A 23,369-nucleotide genomic window follows, 5' to 3' on the forward strand; every position below is an offset into this window, starting at 1 on the left:
GAGGGGGCCCCTCATCAATGAAGGTGATGAGTTAGAAAGATGCATCTGGCTCTGATACCAGAGACTGTTAAGGAAGAGATGAAATTGGTATAAAATGAAGATTTTTGTTTGGGAGTCAAGAATGAATTTCTTACTTTGTGCTTACTACATACATTGATCAATTTTTTGAGATGTTTTTAATCCATAAAATGATTTATGTTCTTCTATATATTGTATATAAATATATATGTATAGTATATATAGATACATAGTATATAAATATATATATTTTATATATAGTATATAAAAAAATATATATTTATACACACACACACACACACACACACACCTTTTTTTGAAATGGAGTTTTGCTCTTGTCGCCCAGGCTGGAGTGCAACAGCACGATCTCTGCTCGCTGCAACCTCCACCTCCCAGGTTCAAGCAATTCTCCTGCCTCAGCCTCCCGAGCAGGTGGGATTACAGGCATGCACCAACATGCCCAGCTAATTTGGTATTTTTAGTACAGACTGGGTTTCTCCATGTTGGTCAGGCTGGTCACAAACTCTCGACCTCAGGTGATCCGCCCACCTTGGCTTCCCAGAGTGCTGGGATTACAGGCATAAGCCACCGTGCCCAGCCTACAATATATATTTTATTTTTTTTTTTTTTTTTTTTTTTTTTTTTTTTTTTTTTTTTTTTTTTTTTTTTGAGGCGGAGTCTCGCTCTGTCGCCCGGACTGGAGTGCAGTGGCCCGATCTCAGCTCACTGCAAGCTCCGCCTCCCGGGTTTGCGCCATTCTCCCGCCTCAGCCTCCCGAGTAGCTGGGACTACAGGCGCCCGCCACCTCGCCCGGCTAGTTTTTGTATTTTTAGTAGAGACGGGGTTTCACTGTGTTAGCCAGGATGGTCTCGATCTCCTGACCTCGTGATCCGCCCGTCTCGGCCTCCCAAAGTGCTGGGATTACAGGCTTGAGCCACCGCGCCCGGCCAATATATATTTTAGAAGGACTATGAACTAGGAATATTTCCTTGGATAATGTTATCATATTTACAGAGACAAATATTTAATGAAAGAATATTATCATAGCAAGATTTTATTGACTTAATTGCTTATTTTCTACTTACCTAAGAAGATACCAGTAACATTCTGCACCAGCAGCATTCGATGAGAACACTGACGCAATACTGTCAACCAATCACATCACAACCAGATACAACCAGAACAGGCAGGGCTGTTACATTTCTTATTCAGTTTTTCAAAATAAGCCCCTTAAATTAACACACCAAGCTATTTAGGTCTAACTATAGAATCCTTTTCTCTGTTAAGATTTTCCCAAGGACCATATTGAGAAAGTAGCACGTTTGATTGTAAACGGTTGGCAACTAAATAGATGAGACTATATTCTTGGTCAGTAAATGTATTTTATCTTTTCTGCCTTGCTTTTTGGTGACAATCATTGACCTACATCCCCTCTACAAGGTGGTTAGCAGATGAAAGTCAAGGCTATTTGAAGAGACTTGGTAAAGTTGTCTAAAAATATTAGTTCTAACTATACTCCAAAGTCATAGTTCTAAAAAACATTGCTATAAATACTTTTAGGTCATGCTAGAATTAGTCCCCACATTAAAAAGCAGCACATGAAAGAAAACAAGAATATGAAAACAAGAATATGTTTCTTTTAAATTCCAATCTAAGAAGCCTCCTTGCATATCTAATTACAGACCTTAATTTCACAACCATGAGCAGGTAAGTTTCCATTCTAGAAACAGCACCAATTATTAGTTGTTATTTGAAACCGAAAAATTGAAGAATCTAACAGAGAACATGGCAGTTGACCACAAACACTTTGTTCTCTTCCAAAAATTCCTTAAAACTACAGTACATGAATTTTTCAAAAGTACAAATTCATCAAGTCAAGGAGATTGGAAAAGAAGCTGACCGGAAATGAGAGACATCTACATTTTGGCAGCTGGAAAGCAAATAAACAAGTGGTGATTTTTCTTAGGAGCCAAAACAAAGCTAACAACTAGTTACAGGCAAGGAAGCAACAAGAAGCGGGGCTTAGGATGAGGAGATATCAGAGAGGCTTGGCTCAATGTGTGTGACTAAGTTACAGTTAGAAACACTTAGTGGAAGGATCGGTCCCTGCAAAAAATGCTTGTGTGCACTCATAAGACAGACTAGGAAACTGAGAAAAGGGTTTTACTGAAAAGTTTTCACTGCTGGGTTCTAAAGTATCTGCCTTGATGGGTTTGTATGAACTAATGTACAGACCTTTAGTTTCTGATGAAAAATAAGCTCAGCTGAAGTAGCTCATGCCATCTGCAAACTCATGAGCAATAATGTAAATAAACAGAGGGAAAACACAATTAAATTTTAAAACCCACTTGAAATGAAATGAATTTGTCTGTCTCTGTGTATGTAGTGAGTATGGACCAAAATACGTCATTTCTATTGCTCAGCAGCAAAGCTGAAAATAGCAAACAGTTTTCAGATCAAAACAATGTCTCATGTGGTTTTTACCTGGTTGGAGCTTACTGGGATGATGCTGTGTTCCGGCTCCAGGTAGGGGAGGTGGGCTTACCCCTGCAGGCCCAGCACCCTGGGTTGGGCTCACACTGGTTAGAGTCCCCGTAGGCAATGGCTGGCCTCTCTTTAATAGCTGCTTCTGTTCTTGCTGGCGGAAGCGTGGAGGCACCTCACGAGGCAGGTAACGGGATGCAGCTGGCTGCTGGCCACCGGCACATGAACGTTTGCCATTGTTGCTGCTGGAGATAGTGCTGGTGGAAGTACTGGTACTGGTACCGGCAGGTTGGGGCTGGCTTGAACAGGTCTTAGTAGGTTCTGGCACTAAAATGAGCAAAAGGCAAAAGAACCCAAAACTTTAGCTAGACCCCCTTAAAACCCAACCCACACCAAAAGAAACCATAACCAAACACTGAGAAAAAATGACAATGCAGTGCTCTGGAAACAGAACTGGACTGAAGTCTAGAGTTCTAAGTTTTGGAAACAGAGCTGGACTGAAGTCTAGAGTTCCTAGTTTGAGACCTAGTTTTGCTACACACAAACCAATCTTGAGCGTTTGAGCCAGCTATTCTTGGGCCTTGGTTTCCTCGTCTGCAAAATCAAGGTGATACAATAAGACTGGAGCAGCAGTTCTCACACTTGGTTTGCATCACAATCACCTAGAGGGCTTATGAGAGCCTAGACACCTGGCACCCACCTCCAGACTTTCTGATTCAGTATCAAAAAGCAAGGAGAAACTGGGAATTTGCATTTTTTTTTTTTTTAGTGTCAGACGGTGTCTCACTCTGTCACCCAGGTTGGAGTGCAGTGTGGCGCCATCTTAGCTCAGTGCAACCTCCACCTCCCGGATTCAAGTGATTCTCCTGCCTCAGCCTCCAGAGTAGCTGGAATTACAGGTGCAGGCCACGAAGCCCAGCTACTTTTTATATTTTTAGTAGAGATGGGGTTTCACCATGTTGGCCAGGCTGGTCAACATGACCTCAAGTGATCCGCCTGCCTCAAGTGATCTCCTGACCTCAAGTGATCTGCCTGCTTCAGCCTCCTAAAGTGCTGGGATTATGGGTGTGGGTCACCATGTCCGGCCAGAATTTGCATTTCTAACAATTACTGGGACGATGTTGATGCTGCTGGTTCTTGCACCTCTCTATGAGAACCACTGCTCTTGTTCAATATTTATAAAACGAAGGAATCTTCAGGTGTCCATGAATTTATATGTATTTTTGTTTTAACTCTGATGATAATGTATAGAACATATATTGGTGCATTCTGGGTTATCTGAATAATTAAAGCTAAATAATGACATTTTAGTCAGCAACTGACTTCATATATGACAGTGGTCCTGTAAGATTATAATGGAATTGAAAAATTCCTATCGTCTGGTGACACAGCTGTTGCAATGTCGTAGTATAAGACATTACTCGTGTGTTTGTGGTGATGCTGGTGGTAACAAACCTACTGTGCTGCCAGTCATAAAAAGTCTAGGGAGGCCAAGGTGGGCGAATCACCTGAGGTCAAGAGCTTGAGACCAGCCTGGCCAAAATGGCGAAACCCTCTCTCTACTAAACACACACATACACATACACACACACACACACACTAGCCAGGTGTGGTGGCAGGTGCCTGTAATCCCAGCTATTCAGGAGGCTGAGGCAGGAGAACTGCTTGAATCCGGGAGGTGGAGATTGCAGTGAGCTGAGATCGCACCACTGTACTCCAGCCTGGGCAACAGAGCGAGACACTGTCTTTAAAAAAAAAAAAAAAAAAAAGTCTAGCACATACATTATGTACACTAGTAATTATGTACACTAGTAATTATGTACACTAGTAATTATGTACAGTAGTACATAATGGTTCAGAATAACTATGTTACTGGTTTATGTATTTACTATGCCTTTTGTCATTATTTTAGAGTCTATTGCTTCTACAAAAAAAAAACCAAAAAAAAAAAACAAACCACCACCACCAACAGTTAACTGTAAAACAGCCTAAGGCAGGTCCTTCGGGAGATATCCAGAAGTCACTGTTATCACAGGAGATGAAAGTCCACGCGTGTTATCTTCCAGTGGGACAAGATGTGGAGGCGGAAGACAGTGATACTGATGATTCTGACCCGTGTAGGCCTTGGCTTGTGTGTGTGTGTTTGTGTCTAGGTTTTTAACAAGTTTAAAAGTTAAAAAAAAAAAAAAATTAAACACAGAAAAGAGCTTAAATAAGGATATAAAGAAAATTATTCTTTGTACAGCTGTACAATGTATCTTTTAAGCGAAGTATTATTATGAAAGAGTAAAAAAAAACTTTAAAAAAATTAAAAAGCTGTATTCCTGAAAAAAAAAGTTTTAAAAATAAGTTTAGTGTGGCCTAAGTGTATAGTCATGTCCTAGGCCTTCACGTTCACTCACCACTCACTGACTCCTCAGAGCAATTTCCAGTCCTGCAAGCTCCATTCATAGTTAACTGCCCTATACAGGTGTACCTTTTAAAAATTCTTAATAGCGTATTTTTCTTGTCCCTTTCCTATGTTTAGATAACATAAATACTTACCATTGTGTTGCAACTGCCTACAGTATTCAGTATAGCAATATGCTGTAGAGGCTTGCAGCCTAGGAGCGAAAGGTTCTACCACATGGCGTAGGTGAGTAGCAACCTATACCACTGAGGTTTGCACAGTGACAAAACAGCCTAACGATGCATTTCTCAGAACGTATCTCTCTGTCAAGCAAGGTATGATTGTACTACTGAATTTCAGTGTCAGCAACTGTGGTCTGGCATCTGTAGCACTGCCACACTCTGCCAGATTTACTGAACGCAGTTGGGCCTACTGTGCGAATAATGAATTTGCATTAAGTGAAGGTCCAAAATCATATTAAAGTTGCATAAACAAAAGTTTCATAGTAATTTAAATTTTAAAAAAGGAGAAGAGTTGGGTGATAACCTAATAATAGGGTTTACTAATAAGCATGCCAAATGCAAACAGTGAATCAAGTAGTAACTCTGCATGCCGACATGTAAAGTGCAAAAGAGTCTTGTGCCTCAAGAGTCAGAGTCCTACCTCATCTTGTACACAAAACATCATTATCCAGGTCATTACATTTATCTTGTTATTTGAAAAGACTTTTGGTTTTCTACTCAATTTGTAAACATCACTGGTTTAACAGTTGAAAAAAGCTATGTACAAAATGAGTTTATACCTAGTTCTGTGCATACCTTTTATGTAGAAGAAACAATAAAAAATATTTTAAGTCAACATTGGGGGGTGGTTCATGATACGGTACTGTTTTCCTTTACATTGCCAGCTCCAGTCTACCTGCAGTTTTTGTCTCAACACGTAATTGACCATCTACCATGTGAACACTACTATGTCTACACTGCCTGTATCCTCCAGGTCTTTGCCTCACTGTCTAGCTGTCACCAATGCCTGGCAAGTCCTTAGTCCTGGATGAACCCACTGTCTACTCTCCTTACTTCCTGACTCAGGTTGCTAAGTACCTCTCAAGAAAATTATGTGACATGCAGTTTGGTACCACTATGAATGCATGGTCCCGGCCTCAGAATGCCCTCATTGCTTCCTGTTAATCCTGCAACTTCCTGGGTCTGTCTTGTTCCAGTGCTGTCAACAATTCATTTAAAGATCTTCCACTCCTGAGCTCCTAATGCCTTTACCTCCTTGTTCCCACTTCTCCCCATCTCCAGAAAATGAACTTGACTACTCTGCAGAATAAATAAAAGCCATCAAGTAAAAACTCCAAGTTTCTATCACTACAGATATATGAGTGTCACCCTGTTCTTTGTCCCACATCTGCTACTCCTATCTAAGGCTAATACTGTATTCCATCAACTCGAAGATGCACATCCCTTCACAGGTTACCATCACTTACATTGGGATGTGTCTTATAATGGATGACATGTCAGTGCACAGGCAGCATATTTTCCTTTCTTAATGGTATGTGCAATACCGATATGTCTCACAATCAATGCGGTCAAAGAGGCAATGCAAGGGGGCACCCTCCAAACCTCTGGATCCTATCTTAGGGACTTTGCGTGTCCTGGGTCTTCAACTCACAACTCTCTCCAAAGTAGATATGAAGGCCCAACACATAAGATTGGGTCTTGGATCAATTTCTTGCTTTACAAATATTTCTCTATCTTTTTTCTAGCCAGAGTTTTAATGAGGGAACTGAATATAAAAAAGAAGAGGGTTGCTGTGTTTGTGTGCAGAGTGAAAGAAATTGCATTTCCAACCTGTAACTGGCCCAGGGACTGTCTGGCTACTGTAATTAGCTCCTTCTCACTATCATTTGAACACGTTCAAATCTTTAATCTCTTCACAAATGGCAACAATCACCTCTCTCCTGGACTCCACATTCTCCTCCAGCTCCTCCCACTCTCTCCTCTCCTCCTGCCAAACCTTCATGGAAACTGACTACCCAAGGCCATAATTTCTTCCTTGCTGCTAAAATCCAAGGCCATGTTATCTTTTGACTCCTCAGTCTTCAGACCAAAAGACCCCTGAGCTATGTTTATCAGCGATGGCCACTCCTGCCTTCTTGCCCGTCTACTCCTCCATGCTGTACTTCCCATCCCCCTTGGCAGGTTTCCTTTTACGGCTTTGCTGTCCGCTCTTCTATACTTGACACAGGTCCAAATCAACACATCCCATACACTCATCAGCTTTCTCGCCTCGCCCTTCTGAGTATTTCAATCTCTCCTACATCTCATCAATCACCAAACCTTGTCATTTCTATTAATAGCTCCTAAATACCCTCCACCCTCAAATATCACTCAGCTTCATCCATCTATTTTCATTTCAACTGTCACCATCAGAACCTGGGCACCCTCATCTCTTAGCTGGAATACTATAAGAGACTTTCTAATCCACCATCTATACTGCAGCCACTGTGATCCTTCTGAAATGCAGATTTCTTTCCTGGTTTAAAACTCTGAGGTCTTGTAACGTTCTCAGAATAAAATCCAAACTCTCTGCAAGATCCACGCGGTCCTGAGCAGTAAGACTCCCAGTTCCCCAGACGTAGCTTTGAGGTTCAGCAAGTGCTAAACTCCCCTGTGAGCTGCTTGCTTCTTCATCTAACCACCACGTTTCATCAATTCTAGGGCACATTTCCTAACATTCCAACATTTCTGAAATTGGGATGCATGTTATCACTGATGATGAATGTATCAGTTTAACTGGCAATTGTTTTCTTTCTTAGTGGTACACAAAATACTGCATAATACAATTGATAATGTCAGAGTAAAAAAATGTGGCAATTCTTAGTTGTTCTTTAAATATCAGACTAAATGTCACTTCCTCTCCAAACCTCCTGTGACTGACCTAAGCCAGTCTCCAAACCTCCTGTGATTCACCTAAGCCACTCACCTAGGTGCTTCTGACTGAACATCCACAGTAGCCGGTATTTGGCACAGCACTCAGCATTGTGTATATTACTTTTTTAAATGACTGTCTTCTTCTCTAGGCTGTAAATTATGGCAGCATAGTGCCTGACAACAGTGAGTGCTACATGAATGTTGGAGGAGTGTTTTTCTCAAACATATAAAGTTTAAAAAATGCAGAGACGGCAACATAATATAAAGAAACTAGTTGATGAAATAAAAAACCACTAAGGCTAGAGACCTCAAAAACTTGGATTCACTTCCACTAATTTTCATATCCCTAGACCTCAGTTTTCTCATCTGGAAATGAAAGGTTTAGACTAGCTGACACCCTAAGGCTCCTTCTAATTCTGAAAGCCTATGGTTTAAGTGTAACCCAGAGAACACAACATGCAGTTTTAATTTTGTGATGGCTAGCATTTCAGGGTCCACAGATTTCCTCTTCCCTATGTCCAGCCTGTCTCTGCTCCTATTTCCCTGGACTTGATATACACATGAAATACTTTTTGTAATTACTTTAGACTTTAAAGTTCTTTACCTTTATATGGAATGAACATCCATTATATCTTTTCTTTTTAAAGAAAGGTGCAGAGGCCGGGCCCTGTGGCTCAAGCCTTTAATCCCAGCACTTTGGGAGGCCGAGACAGGCGGATCACTAGGTCAGGAGCTCGAGACCATCCTGGCTAACACGGTGAAACCCTGTCTCTACTAAAAAATACAAAAAACTAGCCGGGCGAGGTGGTGGGCGCCTGTAGTCCCAGCTACTCGGGAGGCTGAGGCAGGAGAATGGCATAAACCCAGGAGGCGGAGCTTGCAGTGAGCTAAGATCCGGCCACTGCACTCCAGCTTGGGCGACAGAGCGAGACTCCATCTCAAAAAAAAAAAAAAAAAAAAAAAGAAAGGTGCAGAACCTATTTATTATAAGTTGAAGTTGATTCTTAAATTTATTCATAACCGTCAAAAACTGGAAGCAACCAAGATGTTTTTCAGTATGTGAATGGATAAACTGGTGCATTCAGACAATGGAACATTATGTGATTTAAAAAAATTAGTTATCAAGTCATGAAAGCATAGAGGAACTAAAAATGCATATTGTTAAGTTCAAGAAGCCAATCAGAAAAGTACAGTATGTAGAAAATCCACAGTATGTAGATACTGTATGATTCCAACTACGTGACATTTTGGAGAAGGCAGAGCTACAGGGCTGGTGGAAAGATCAGTGGTTGCCAGGGGAGTAGGGGATGACTACGTGGAGCATAGCGGATTTTTAGGGCAGGGAAACTGCAATGATGGATACACAATATTGTGCATGTCAAAACTCATGGAGTGTATAACACAAATAGTGAACCCTAATGTAAACTGTGGAATTTAGTTAATAATAATGTATTGGCCGGGTGCGGTGGCTTATGCCTGTAATCCCAGCATTTTGGGAGGCCGTGGTGGGTGGATCACCTGAGGTCGGGAGTTTGAGACCACACTGGCTAACATAATACAAAAATGAGCTGGGCGTCATGGCGCACACCTGCAGTCCCAGCTACTTGGGAGGCTGAGGCAGAAGAGTCGCTTGAACCTGGGAGGTGGAGGTTGCAGTGAGCTGAGATCGCACCACTGCACTCCAGCCTGGGCAACAGAACAAGACTCTGTCTTTAAAAAAAAAAAAAAAAGTATCAATACTGGAACATCAGTTGTATCAAATGTTCCACACAAATATGGGAAACTAGGGGTGGGAAGGAGAGGGAATACATGGGAACTTTGTACTTTCAGCTCAATTGTTTTGTAAACTTAAAATTGCTCTAAATAATACAGCCTATTAATAAAAAATGGAAATACAACCCACGACAGAGAAGAAAACTTGCTGTCTCTTTCACAATAGCAACTTTCCAAATAAAACTGAGAGCACAATACATAGACATTTGTCTGGTAAACTTAAAACCACTCAATGTATTTTAAAATTACAATCAGCATACTAGCAATTATTTTTTCACACACTTTAATGTATCTGCCTCAAAAGGTTTTTTTGTTTTTGCTGTTTTTTTTTTTTTTTGAGACAGTTTTATTTGCTCTTGATGCTCAGGCTGGAGTGCAATGGCACAATCTCAGCTTACTGCAACCTCTGCCTCCTGGGTTCAAGTGATTCTTCCTGCCTCAGCCTCCCAAGTAGCTGGGATTACAGGTGCCTGCCACCATGCCTGGCTAATTTTTGTATTTTTAGTAGAGATGGGGTTTTACCATGTTGGCTAGGCTGGTCTTGAACTTCTGACCAGAGGTGATCCACCCACCTTGGCCTTTCAAAGTGCTGGGATTACAGGCGTGAGTCACGGTGCCCGGCCAGGCTTTTCTGTTTGTTTTTTGAGACAGGGTCTCACTTCCGTTGCCCAAGCTGAAGTGCAGTGGCATGATCACAGCTCACTGCAGCCTCGGCTTCCCAGGCTCAGGTGACCCTCCCAGCTCAGCCTCCCAAGTGACTAGGATGACAGATGCATATCACCATGTCCAACTAATTTTTTGTATCTTTAGTAGAGATGGGTTTTTGACGTGTTTCCCAGGCTGGTCTTGAACTCCTGGACTCAAGCAATCTACCCACCTCAGCCTCTCAAAGTGTTGGGATTACAGGCATTAGCTACTGTGCCCAGCTCAAAAGTTTTATTCTAGACTCAACAAGTGCTTCTTGGGAAGCTAGGAATATTGGTTCTTTTACTACGAAATTCAAAAACAGCAGCAGCGGAGGAGGAGGAGGAGGAGGAGGAGGAGGAGGAGGAGGAGGAGGAGGAGGAGGAGAATAAAAAAAGAACTATTAGCAAGCTACAGAAATTTTTGTGATGAAAAACCCAGTTTCTCTTTTGTAAATAACTGATATTGGATGGCTGGCTACTATAAAAGTCAAAGTACAGTCATCCCTCAGTATCCAAGAGGGAACTGGTTCCAGAAACCCCCTTGGATACCAAAATCCACAGATGCTCAAGTCCCTGATATAAAACAGGTTATTATTTGCGTATAACCTACGTACATCCTCCCACATACTTTTCTTTGTTTTTAATTTTTAACTTTTTTTTTTTTTAGAGATGGGGTCTCACTGTGTTGCCCAGGGTGGGCTGGACTTGAATTCCTGGGCTTAAGTGTTCCTCCCACCTCAACCTCCCAAATAGCTGGGACTATTGGCGCATACCACCATGACCAGTTCTCCTATATATTTAAATAATCTCTAGATTACTTATAATACCTAATGTAATTTACATGCTATATAAATAGCTGTTATACTGTATTGTTTAGGGAATAATGACAAGAAAAAAAGGTCTGTATATGTTCAGTACAGATGCAACTGTCCATTTATATTTCAAATATTTTTGATTGACAGTTGGTTAAATCCATGGATGCAGAAGCCACAGATAAGGAGTGCCAACTGCACTTGTACTTCTACCTGTCATTTTGCCTTTCAAAAGACTGGAAATGAAGAAAATGCTCCAGAACTCAAAACCTGATGGAAACAATTAGGCTAGGACTCAGGAGCAAAGAATGTGAGCTGACGGGAACCTTAGAAATCATCCAGTCCCACCCTCATCTGCACAGACGCAGGCGGCCGAGAGGATCCAGCCGAGAGGATCCGGCCGAGAGGATCCAGCGGAGAGGATCTGGCTGAGATGACTGACCCAGCTGCCACTGGGACCAGAACTCACATCTCTGACCATGCTCTTCCACCATGCTGCTGCTAATCTTTCTTAAATGATTGAAGGACAAATTCAGGGTTGTTTTTCTTCAAAACCTTCAGAGCAAAAGGAATTCATGCTACAGAAGGGAAGAAGTAAGCAAATCATAAATGAATGTTATCAGTCCTTTTTTCAATATAAACCACCAAATTCTGAGACATTTGGATATGGAATATGGTTTCCTGTGTGCTATCTGCCTGATGCCTTATGTGTAGTCAATCTTACATCTAAGGCAGCCTCATTTTTTAAGACTCAAAGTATTCCTAACCAGTCTTCCCTTTCCACTCTGAATAACTGATATGTGAGTAGAGCAGGACTGGCAGGTGAACTAAGAATGCCCCTTACACTTTTAAAGGATGGGGAAAAAAACTCCATATAGTCAGCAAAGTCTAAAATTCTGGGAATGACCTTGGTCAGAGTCTCACTGCCCCTGGGCATCTTTTTGGCCCAAAGGCTAGACCTACAGGAAAAGGGCCAGATACTATTAGAGGGAACAGAAACCACTTGTAATATTAGACTATCAGACATAGAAACCTTCTAGAGGAAAAATCCTAGTAATATATCCCAAAGTCTTATGTAGGTGTTGTTTTATTTTAATTAAAAAAATTATAAATAGGCCAGGCGTGCTGGCTCACGCCTTTAATCCCAGCACTTTGGGAGGCCAAGGCAGGCAGATTACCTGAAGTTGGGAGTTCAAGGCAGCCTGACCAACATGGTGAAACCCCATCTCTACTAAAAATATGAAAACCAGCTGGGCATGGTGGCATACCCCTGTAATCCCAGTTACTTTGGAGGCTGAGGCAGAATAATCATTTGAGCCAGGGAGGCAGAGTTTGCAGTGAGCTGAGATTGCGCCACTGCACTCCAGCCTGGGTGACTGAGCGAGACTCCATCTCAAGAAAATAAAAATTAAAAAATAAATAATTAAATAACCTATTCCATGTCTCCTCTCCAATTGTGAAAATAATCTTTTTTGTGATTACTGAATGAAAAGTTAAAATGATGCTACTTATCAAGAAGAAACAGGAACATATTAAGTTAGGAGAAATGAAATTACTCTCTTAGAAACGCAGGTGCTATTACTATATAATAGCCTTGAGCTACAAGCACAACAGGATCAGTGAATGAGTACAAGTACATCAAGCTTGTCTGAATGCGCCGCCCACGCCCCTCCTGTGTCCCTCAGAGACATCTTTGTGCTCTGCTGGCCCTCTCACTGCTAATGACCTTCAAGTCTTTGTACTCGTTCTCCAGCCCTGGACTCTCGAGAGTGGGTGTCCATGCTCACCACTCTGACCATCATTTCTGTGCTACTGATGCCTGAGTACTGTCCCAGTGTTGCCCTCGAGCTCCAAGTCCAGCCTCCTTCTTCAACTACCTACTGGACAGTGCTGCTTGAAGGAAGCTTTCTTTCACACTGAACGCATCCAAAAGTCAAACAAGAATTTCCTAGTCTGAGTCCAGGACTGTGTTGGTTGCTGTAGGAAGGCACTGGAGCACTTAGGTTTCTCACTTAAGTGAATCAACAATGAACTGGGGAAATAAAGAAGACACACAGAGTATTTAAAGCTTGTGCAACTGACTGGAAATCTCAGACAATTGAAGAGAGGAGGGATGATCATGTGCTGCCCAGTACAGCAGCCACTGGCCAAGTGTGGCTGCTGAGCCTTGATGTCTAAATTGAGATGTACTTAGTATTAAAACATATACTGGATCGTAAGCCGGGTGCAGTGGCTCATGCCTGTAATCCCAGCACTTTGGGAGGTCGAGATGGGCAGATCACGAGGTCAGGAGATTGAGACCATCCTGGCTAACACGGTGAAACCCCATCTCTACTAAAAATACAAAAAACTAGCCTGGCAAGGTGGTGGGCGCCTGTAGTCCCAGCTACTCGGGAGGCTGAGGCAGGAGAATGGCGTGAACGCGGGAGGTGTAGCTTGCAGTGAGCAGACTCCGGCCTGGGCGAAAGAGCGAGACTCCGTCTCAAAAAAACAAACAAACAAAATCCAAAAAAACCCCAAAACAAACAAAACCATATACTGGATTCTAAAGACTTAGTACCAAAAAAAGAGAAATACCTCATTAACAATTTTGCTGTTGATTTCACATTGAAATGGCAATATTTTGGATATATCAAGTTAAACATACATTATTAAAAGTAATTCCACCTGTTACTTTTTAAACGATGCATCTAGGCTATTTAAAACGATTTATGTGGCTCACATCTGTGTCTTGCATTATTTCTATTGAATGGTGCTGGTCTAGAAGTGGTATTGTTTTATTGAAAAGGATAAAGTTTAAGCTAGTTTCTTGGAAACCATTAAATAATTACCTGTTTTCATAAAGACTGAAAGTGAAACAGAGATTGAGAAACTAGAAGTTGTGACAGATCACAAGCTTTTTCAGGTGGGAGATTTTCCCTTACAACTATTTGCTCTACACTAAACTACTAGCACATTGTTTCACAAACAGAAAAAAAATGCCACAAAGCATGTATTCAATTAATAAAAAGACCAAGGGCCCTGAAGTATAAAGCAAGCATGGCACACTCAGTTTACCCACATACTTGTTCTCACAGTGGTACTTCCAGCTTGCAATGCTAATGCTATGGCTGGTAGTCTACAGGTCATTGTGGACCCTAAGAAAAGGGAAGAGAAGCCTCACTCAGCAAAGCAACAGACACAGGAATGGGGAATTCTGACCCAGTTGAGCTGTACCTCTGGGTCTCTTTTACATGATGTAGTGATAAATCTTTGACTTAAGCCAGTACTTTTTGGATCTTTGAATCAAGCAGCCACCTAATAATCTCAAGTGATAAGTGGAGGATCTCAAAATCTGGATCTATTCTTATACCACACATAAATTAAATGGGCTTTTTTTTGGTCTAGTCATAAACTCTTTTTAGATCCTCATTTACGGGTCTATTACTGTCCAAAAAACCAGGGTATCAAAGCAATCTTGACACTCCCCTTCTTCAAAAAGACCTGACTCTAGGGCCATACCTCAAAGATAGGGACTCACATGGGAACCTACCCTTTTACACATCAGCATTTTCATGCAGCCAGAGAATACAGGAAGGCAATGGGAACTTTAGTTCTTCATGATTTTCAACAAATTATTTGTTTTATTTAAGAAAAATTAAGACAGCAGCCATTTAATAACTACATAATTTTAAAAAACTTTCAGCAAGCTGGAAATTCTGGTTACTCTCTGCCTAGTAAACTTTTGCCTTTTGTTTTTTAAATGAGAGCGACATCTGCTGGTGAAAAGGTAGATGGTAACTCTTTATATAAGAAAGCAACAGTCTTTTAAAACCATTTTCTTTCCAAGAATTTTCTTTCAGCTAAAATTTTCAGATAGTATTGTCATAACAGGGCCAAATAGATAGATTCCCACATTTTGCTTTTTCTAAAACGACAGGCTACAGTATGGACACGAAGTTCAGACTGCTGTCCCTTCAGACTTTGGAGAACTTTATTTTGAAGGAGCTCCTTTTCAGACTTTTCTACTACATTGTCATCTCTAAGATACCAAGACAGAAGGAACTTGCCTTGCTGACCCAGCCTCCTTAGCTTCCAGTCTACCCTTGCTAGGGTCTGAGCTTTCTCAAGTCCTGGCTGCAACCCCATTCTCTCTGCTTCTTTCCTAGCTATTTTAGTTGCCTTGAGTCTCATCATGCTCAGTCACTTCAATATTGCCATCTGTAACAGCCAAGGCCCCTGACCTTCCTTCCTTTCACTATGCTTGCTATCCATGCTTCTGTATCATCTCAACCTTCAGTCATTTCCAGACCACCTGACACTGCCACACGTAGTCTCAGAAACAGCAATGAGATGTTACCTACCAACACTAGCATAAGCACCCCCTGCCACAAAGAATTCCTCTTACTAACCTAACATGGACTGCCAAAACCCCCTTCCTGTAACAGCTTAAAACTTTTCCTGCACTCTGGAATCCTGATGCCATCCAGCTTCTCTCAATCTATGGCCTGGATTTCTAGTTTACAGAGACAGAAGGTACTCATTCATTCAATAAATAGAGGTTTTCTACAGTTCAGCCTCTTCTGGGCTATATCAATGAACAAACAAGAGATTCCTGGGCCTGTGGAGCTCACACCTTAGCAGAGAAAAAAGGTCAAAGGTCAATAATAAACATGAAGTGTAAGTAAGAGACATGGTTCGCCAGGTATTAAGTGCTGCAAAAAAAAAGGAAGCAGGGTAAATAAGGGCTCAAACTCATTGTTTTCCCATGCAATCTGCCTATCATTCGCTCCATCCCCCAAAACATGTCAGTATCCTCACCTACCCTCTCCTTATTCAGAAAATATTTAATGGGTTCCTATTCTGTGCCAGGCACTGTGAATACTGTGTATTCTAAAAAAAGAAATATGGTTCCAGCTGGGCATGGTGGCTCACACCTGTAATCCCAGCACTTTGGGAGGCCGAGGCGGGCAGATCACGAGGTCCGGAGTTTGAGACCAGCCTGGCCAATGTGGTAAAACCCCATCTCTACTTACAAAAATACAAAAGTTAGCCGGGCGTGGTGGTGCACGCCTGTAGTCCCGGCTACTCCGGAGGCTGAGGCAGAAGAATCACTTGAGCCCGGGAGGTGGAGGTTGTAGTGAGCCGAGATTGCACCACTGCACTACGGCCTGGCGAAAGAGCAAGACTCCATCTCAAAAAACAAAACAAAAAACAAAACATACACACACACATATATATGGTTCCTGTCTTTATAGTTTATCATATAGTAGAAGAGACATCTTTAAAATGATTTCACAAATACAAACTTACACATTATTGTAAGCATGATAAAAGGAATAGTGGGGCAAGAGAACCTAATTTAGGGATTCCGTAAGCTCCTTTGAGAAAGTGACAATTAAGCAGAGCCCGAAAAAGTATGTCAGGGTTAGCGAGGTAAAGTATGTCTGTGTGTGTGCGCGCGCGCACCTTGTACCTACAAACTCACTCCCACCAGCCTAGACAGTGCATGGGAAGGCCCTGAAATGGAAAAGAGCTTCTCGCCTTCGGGGGTTGAAGCCTAGCGGGGTTGTTTCACAGGAGGCTGGAGAGGTAGGCAGAGACTCTGGAAGGATTTTGGATTGTACCACTTGACCTGTAGCTGGGAGAGCACTGGGTGGTTCCATGGATGGATATTCCTCAGTGTTCCCGCCTGGCTGCCACACTAGGAGAAGCCTGGGGCCTCCAGTTTCAGAGAGAAACTCTAGAGACAGGCTGCTACAATTGTTAACCCATGGTGAGCTGAACAGCTGTGCAGTCATGGGTTGTCTGAGCTCAACAAGCACTTCAAGCTGTTGAGGTCTCTAAGACCCTGTGCAGACACTAGAGCCATGTGGCTGGGAGGAGGCAGTGGTGCCCTCCTTGTTCAGCTCCGCCACCCCAGCAGGAACGCAACATGGGAAAAGAAGTTCCCTATGATCCACCTCACATTCCTCATCCCGGACTGAACACAGCAGGGGAGCAGGGAGTGGGAGCACGCTGAGATGCTTCTATCTTATTCAATCACTCAAGTCATACTACCAACGCAGTCTTTTTTTTTTTTTGAGAGGGAGTCTGGCTCTGTCGCCCAGCCTGGAGGTCAGTGGCCGGATCTCAGCTCACTGCAAGCTCCGCCTCCCGGGTTTACTCCATTCTCCTGCCTCAGCCTCCCAAGTAGCTGGGACTACAGGCGCCAGCCACCTCGCCCGGCTAGCTTTTTGTATTTTTTAGTAGAGACGGGGTTTCACCGTGTTAGCCAGGATGGTCTCGAACTCCTGACCTCGTGATCCGCCCGTCTCGGCCTCCCAAAGTGCTGGGATTACAGACAGTCTTTTCTTTAAAAATTTATTTAGAAATATTTAAGACATTTTAAAAAAGGCATAAAGACCAAATAATTAACAAATCTCCATGGAGTCAATCTCCAGCTTAAGAAATAAAATCTCCCCATTCCACCAAAGCCCCATCTATCTTTCCCTCCCTGACTGTATACTCCACCTTCCCCCAGCAAAGATCATCACCATTCAGAACTGGGGTTTTATCAATTCCATACACTTCTCCTGAGAGGGAGTGCAGTGGCTAAGAGTATGGACTTGGGGTTGAAACTTCAGCTCTGCCACTTCTTTGCTGGGTTTCCTGGGTTAAGTTACTTAGCTTCTCCATCCCTCAGTCATGCCATCCGTAACATGCGGTCAAGGGCAGGGGGATAAAAGGGAGCTAAGAATCCCTTACTGAGAGAGTTCCTTGAGGACTGAATGCTAATCTATGTAAAGAATGGTTTAGAAGAGTGACTGGCACTTAGTACACAGTAAGCATTTATATTATAATAATCCTCTTTCTCTCAGAAGCAATGGAAGCCACAGAAGTTAAATAATCATGTTAAAGGAAGAACCACAGAGAATGACCCAAAGAAGGGAAGGAAGGCAGAGACTGCAGTAATTTAGAAGAGGTAATGACAGCTGTACTCAGGAATGGAGGATTAGATCTTAGTCTGGTTCTAAACCTCCCCCCCTTAATTTGGTTCTCATATCTCCAACAGTTTGGAAAGTGTTAGGGTGCTAGATGAACGTTAATGAACAGCAATCCCATTATTTTTTAAATGTTTACAAAGCAAGTAGTCAAAGTGTTCTCTCCCACCCACCACCACAGGCACACCTGGTGCAGGACTGACAAACCTGGCACACAGCTTATGCTGCCTCCCTGCAAGGAGAGCTGAGGCTAAGGATCTGGTTCCCCCAGTTACATGTGAGTGCATGTGACCTGGCAGGTACTGGCTGTGGGTGCCTGTAACCATAGTACTGGAGATAGTGGCAGTTTCTGTGCAGGGGCCACATTGCCAATTGCTCCTTTCGTGGCTGTGAGAGACAGTGTTAGTGATGCTTCCTGACCCCTGGTCTGCGGCAGTGGCACTGTGCTCTGGAAGTCGAGAGCCAGTGGGGCCTCTCAATTCTTCCTGGAGGTAGCAGCTCCTCAGGGAACTCTTTAGGGAGTCATTTCCAAGGGTCCAGCCTGGAGTTTAGCCCGCTTCAGCCCTTTCAGTGATTGTATACGCACCCAGTCTCCCTTATTTTAAACCCATTTCTGCTTATAACAGCTAGTTTCTATATTCTTCAGCCAAAATCTGGTTAAGAGTACAGACTTTTTTTAGCAAGGAGTTTTATTTATTTATTATTGAGATGGAGTCTTGCTCTGTTGTCCACGTTGGAGTGCAATGGCATGATCTCGTCTCACTGCAACCTCTGCTTCCTGGGTTCAAGCGATTCTCTTGCCTTGGCCTCCCTAGTAGCTGGGATTACAGGAGCCCGCCACCACGCCCAGCTAATTTCTGTAATTTTAGTAGAGATGGGGTTCTGACATGTTGGCCAGGTTGGTCTGGAACTCCTGACCTCAGGTGATCCACCCGCCTCAGCCTCCCAAAGTGCTGGGATTACAGGCATGAGCCACTGCGCCCGGCCCAAGTAGTACACTGAAATCTTCCATCTACCTAGACAGCATCACAGGACGTGGTATGAGCTAGGAATACCACTGTTTCCTTAGAATGGCATCACTGTTAAAAGGACCCTCAGTTAGAACCCCCTGGACTGCCACCATCAGTCTAAAGTATAATAACAAGTAGGTGTGAAATGGATGACAGCGGTATATTTTAAAAGTAACTTTTTATAGGTAAACGCTAACTGGGAGGGACATTTTAATCTACACATTTTAACACATCTTCTTTCTGAAATGTGAATGCACCTTACAATTGGTGTATAGACATAACAAGGTTTCCTCACTCATGCTCCACCTCTGTGAACAGGACGTTACTGAATCGATGATATGTCCTATGACTAATGTCATCTCGGAACTTAAGAAACAAGCTTTTGTAAGATAAAGTATACAACTCCTCTTATGCATGGACACCCCACACAATGAAAAAAATTGTCAGAAATCAAGCAGTAACTCTAGTCATTTCCGAATATATATTCAAAGATTCAGAGTTTAATATTTTAAATTTAAATTTACTGAAATGTGAGACTGTTTGCAAATGTGACTACGTAAGAGAACTATTCTCTTGTGCCAACATAATCAGTGATTCCAAGGAATATTTTTGTTATTACCATTTCTTCTGCAGCCTATACAGCAGCAAACATTGTGGCGAGAAGTTGCCTTAGAACAAAGAGATGCGAGCAGAAGACCCCTCTGAGTACGGAGGGTCCATCTGCTGTGCTCATCAGCAGTCCCAGAGGGATACAAAGCGGTGCCTTCTGTTTGTTCAGTGGATGCTTCTGGCTGATGCATCACCGTGGCAACGTTTGGAGCCCAACTCAAAATGAGCACAGACTCATTAACTACAAACTACATTAACTTGGTGTCTGTTGCTAATGAGAAATGCCGTTCAGAAGTATTTTCTATTCTAGCATATTACAGTTACCTCTCTAAAAGGTACTAAATGCCACTCTCAATACATCACAGATTAGATGACATAAATGTTAAAAGAAAGCAAAATTATTTTAATAATGACTATAAACAGTAAGAATCATTTCATTAAAAGGTTGCTTTGGCCCTTGGATACTCCTGCTGTAAGAAAATGTACTATTTATCATATATGCAAGTATATCTAAGTTCTTTTTAAACAACAGGCTTATTTAGAAGATCAATTTAGAAAATGTTGCTAACAGCATATGTTAAAGCTGAGTAATCAAGACAGCATTAATGCACACTGGCTGTCCTGTAATCTTCTCATTTGTAACACTGATCATAACACTCTCCAAGTGAGGCAACACACTGGACAAAACATTAAAAGCAAAGAAAGTCCACTGGGTGCAGAGCTTGTCAGTTCCCTTAACTCCTTCTTGACCACATCTCTCTTCATGCTAAATCATCCTGAACTGAATAAGCTCTCAGAACAAACGGCAAATCCTAAATCTCATGAAACACAGAAGATTTAAGTGGAATTATGTTTCAAACGTGTTCTCCCAGGACTGATAAATTGTGAAATAGCAGTAATCCTAGGATATTTTCCTTCTGAAAGTGCAGAATCCTACAACCTGCCAGAAGAGGGAGCCAAAGTTAAACGACTCCAACATTTAGTACGACAAGGCTGGTGCAGGAGGAGAAAAATTGGCCTTATTTCAAACTGATTTGGAAAAGCCTTCTTACTCTCTTAGGCAAAAGAGCACAACTCCTCTTTGATGCCTCGCATGGTAGACCAATCCTCATCTCTCGCTTTGGCCTCACTTCATACCCCATTTCACAGCTTCCTGTTTGTTTAGTTCATGGAAAATGTCACACTCCATCCGGCCACAGGCTCTTTACAAATGCTGTTCCCTCTCCATGTAGGAGTGTTCCCTGGCCTAGTTGGGTCCTGTTCACCCTTCAGATCCATGTTGCATTACCCAGGGATGCCTTCCACAACTCCTGCCAAGTTTGGCCTCCTTTGTTGATGCTGTCACACAGTCACCATCCCAGTTATTAAGGATACATGTATCACTGTGGTTGAGATTTATGCCCATTCCTCTTAAGACTCAGCTCCATGAGAGTGGGAAGTGTATCTCTATTTTAACATTTTCTTCCCATAGCAATCAGCCAATCAGCACAGTACCAAGTAAATAGTAGGTGCTCAATAAATATCTGCCGGAACAAATGATTAGTTAGCCCACTTAAGTTCTGCCTATTCTATCAATCATCACTACCCTTCCCTGTCTACCCCTGCCAATTAGCTAGTCAGCTGGAGTCTGAACTGTGCACTGGTCTAACTGTACCTGCTGCCTCCAGCCCTCTCTCCTGTTTAATTCATCTTCAATTCTGCATGTTCAGTGATCTTTCTAAAGCACAAATCTCATGATGTCACTCTCCCACTTAAAACTCTCCAATGGCTCCCACTCTGGTCTAGAAGATCATCTAAAGTCCTTAGGAAGGTGTTCAAGGACTCTACGAGCCAGCTTCCCACCTTCCATCTCTCTCAAAAGAGCTGAAAAACAGTTTCAACTCTTTTTTTGGGTAGAACAGCTTGGTAAGGGTGCTCAGTTTTAATGACCTGATGGATGGGTTTAAGATGACTGGGATAAGGCAACCCTTCCTTGTCCTTGCTTTCATAGCAAACTTAGGGCACAGCTGGGAGTGGCCCAGCTCTAGTATGCACTTAACTCATTCATATCAGTATTTCCCTTTTTCAATTCTCACTTACTTTTAAAAATAGGTAGATTTTCTTATAGAGATACAAGTATTTGATGAAAAGATGACCAAACCTAAATCCTTTCAGGTAGAAAGGGTGAGATAAATAAATCACAACCAACTTCACTGACCATCTGCTGGGTCCTCACTGCACCGGCTGCCACCTCACTCAGCAGCTCCTCTGCTGCCAACATTGTAAAATTTCCTTTTTGTACTTTCCTTAGAGCCTGACTTCTCACACCTGGAAGCATCTGTTCCCCTACCCACCACTGGCCATGAAATGCTTATACTGACCTACTGATACCTGGCTGAGATAAAGAAGTTACAATGCCAGAACATTTTATTGCATTCATTTGCATATACATATATTTGCTTATCTGCCTGGCTCTTCCCACTAAAATATCTCTTTGAGAACAGGGAACTTTTTAAAAAAAGCTTTTATTTTAGGTTAGGAGGTACATATGAAGGTGTGTTATACAGGTAAATTCATGTCATGGGGGCTTAATGTACAGATTATTTCATCACCCAGGTATTAAGCCCAGTGCCCAACAGCGATCCTTTCTGCTCCTCTCCCTCCTTCCACCCTCCACCCTCAAGGAGACCCCAATGTCTGTGGTTTTCTTCTTTGAGAACAGGGAACTGATCTCTGCCATCTAACAGGTATTTATTAACTGTCTAAGTTAATTAATGAATTAACTAGCCATCTCTAGGTGGTAAAATGTGACTAATATTTAGTTCATTTATTAATGTAATCTTTAGTTATGCTAAAAGCTAGATAAAATGTGATTCTCTTTGAAAGTGCATATTTTCTGGTATTACTATTTGCAAGTAACTACACACACAGAAAGAAGGGAAATGGCTGAGGCATGTAGACAACTAAGGTGTAGTGATGAGTCTTTCTGCCCAACTCTAGAGGCCAATTTACTCTCAGAAACCAATCTGGAAAAAGAAAATAAATAACAATGAAAAATGGGCAAAAGACTTCAAAAGACGCTTCACCAAGAGAGATGTACAGATGACAAATAAGCACATGAAAATAAGGTGCAACATCATTAGTCATTAGGTTAATGCCAATTAAAAGTGTAATGAGATACCACTACATACCTATTAGAATGGCGAAAATTATGAAGATGACCATACCATGCATTGGTGAAGACGTAGAACTGTGAAATAGTATAAACACGTTGGGAAAAAGCTGTGGAATTTCTTGAAAAATGAAACATACACCTATCATATGCATTTACGCAAGATAAGTGAAAGTATACAGCCATATAAAGACTTGCACATAAATATTCAAAGAAGTTTTACTCAATAGCTCAAAACTAGAAAAACGCAGATGTCCATGAACAGGAGAATGAAGAGGATAAACAGCTGTGATACACCTGCACAATGGAACACTGCTCAGCAATAACAAGGAATGAACTACGGACACACACTACAGCATGGATGAATTTCAAAAGCAATACACTGAGTGAAAGGGGCCAAAGGGCACAGTGTAGGAGTCCCTCAATACAATGTTCTAGAAATAAAAACTCTTTTATAGTGGCAGACAGCAGATCAGTGTTTGCCTAGAGACAGATGGGGGTGGGTGGGGGCAGAAGAGATGGATCAGAAAAGGTCAGGA

At 42.1% G+C, this 23,369-nt stretch overlaps 1 protein-coding gene across 2 annotated transcripts in view; it reads right to left on the minus strand.

The window, feature by feature from the left end:
- The window catches only part of TNRC6C (trinucleotide repeat containing adaptor 6C), a 139,763-nt gene that overhangs the window by 79,097 nt on the left and 37,297 nt on the right, over positions 1 to 23,369 (minus strand). For both annotated transcript variants that reach the window (XM_010381911.2, XM_030923618.1), the window contains exon 4: positions 2,503 to 2,829. In XM_010381911.2, coding sequence (XP_010380213.2) covers positions 2,503 to 2,829 — 327 coding nt within the window. The remainder of the gene's footprint in view (positions 1 to 2,502; positions 2,830 to 23,369) is intronic.

This window comes from Rhinopithecus roxellana, chromosome 19 (genome assembly GCF_007565055.1).
Source record: "Rhinopithecus roxellana isolate Shanxi Qingling chromosome 19, ASM756505v1, whole genome shotgun sequence".
NCBI classification, from domain to species: Eukaryota; Metazoa; Chordata; class Mammalia; order Primates; family Cercopithecidae; genus Rhinopithecus; species Rhinopithecus roxellana.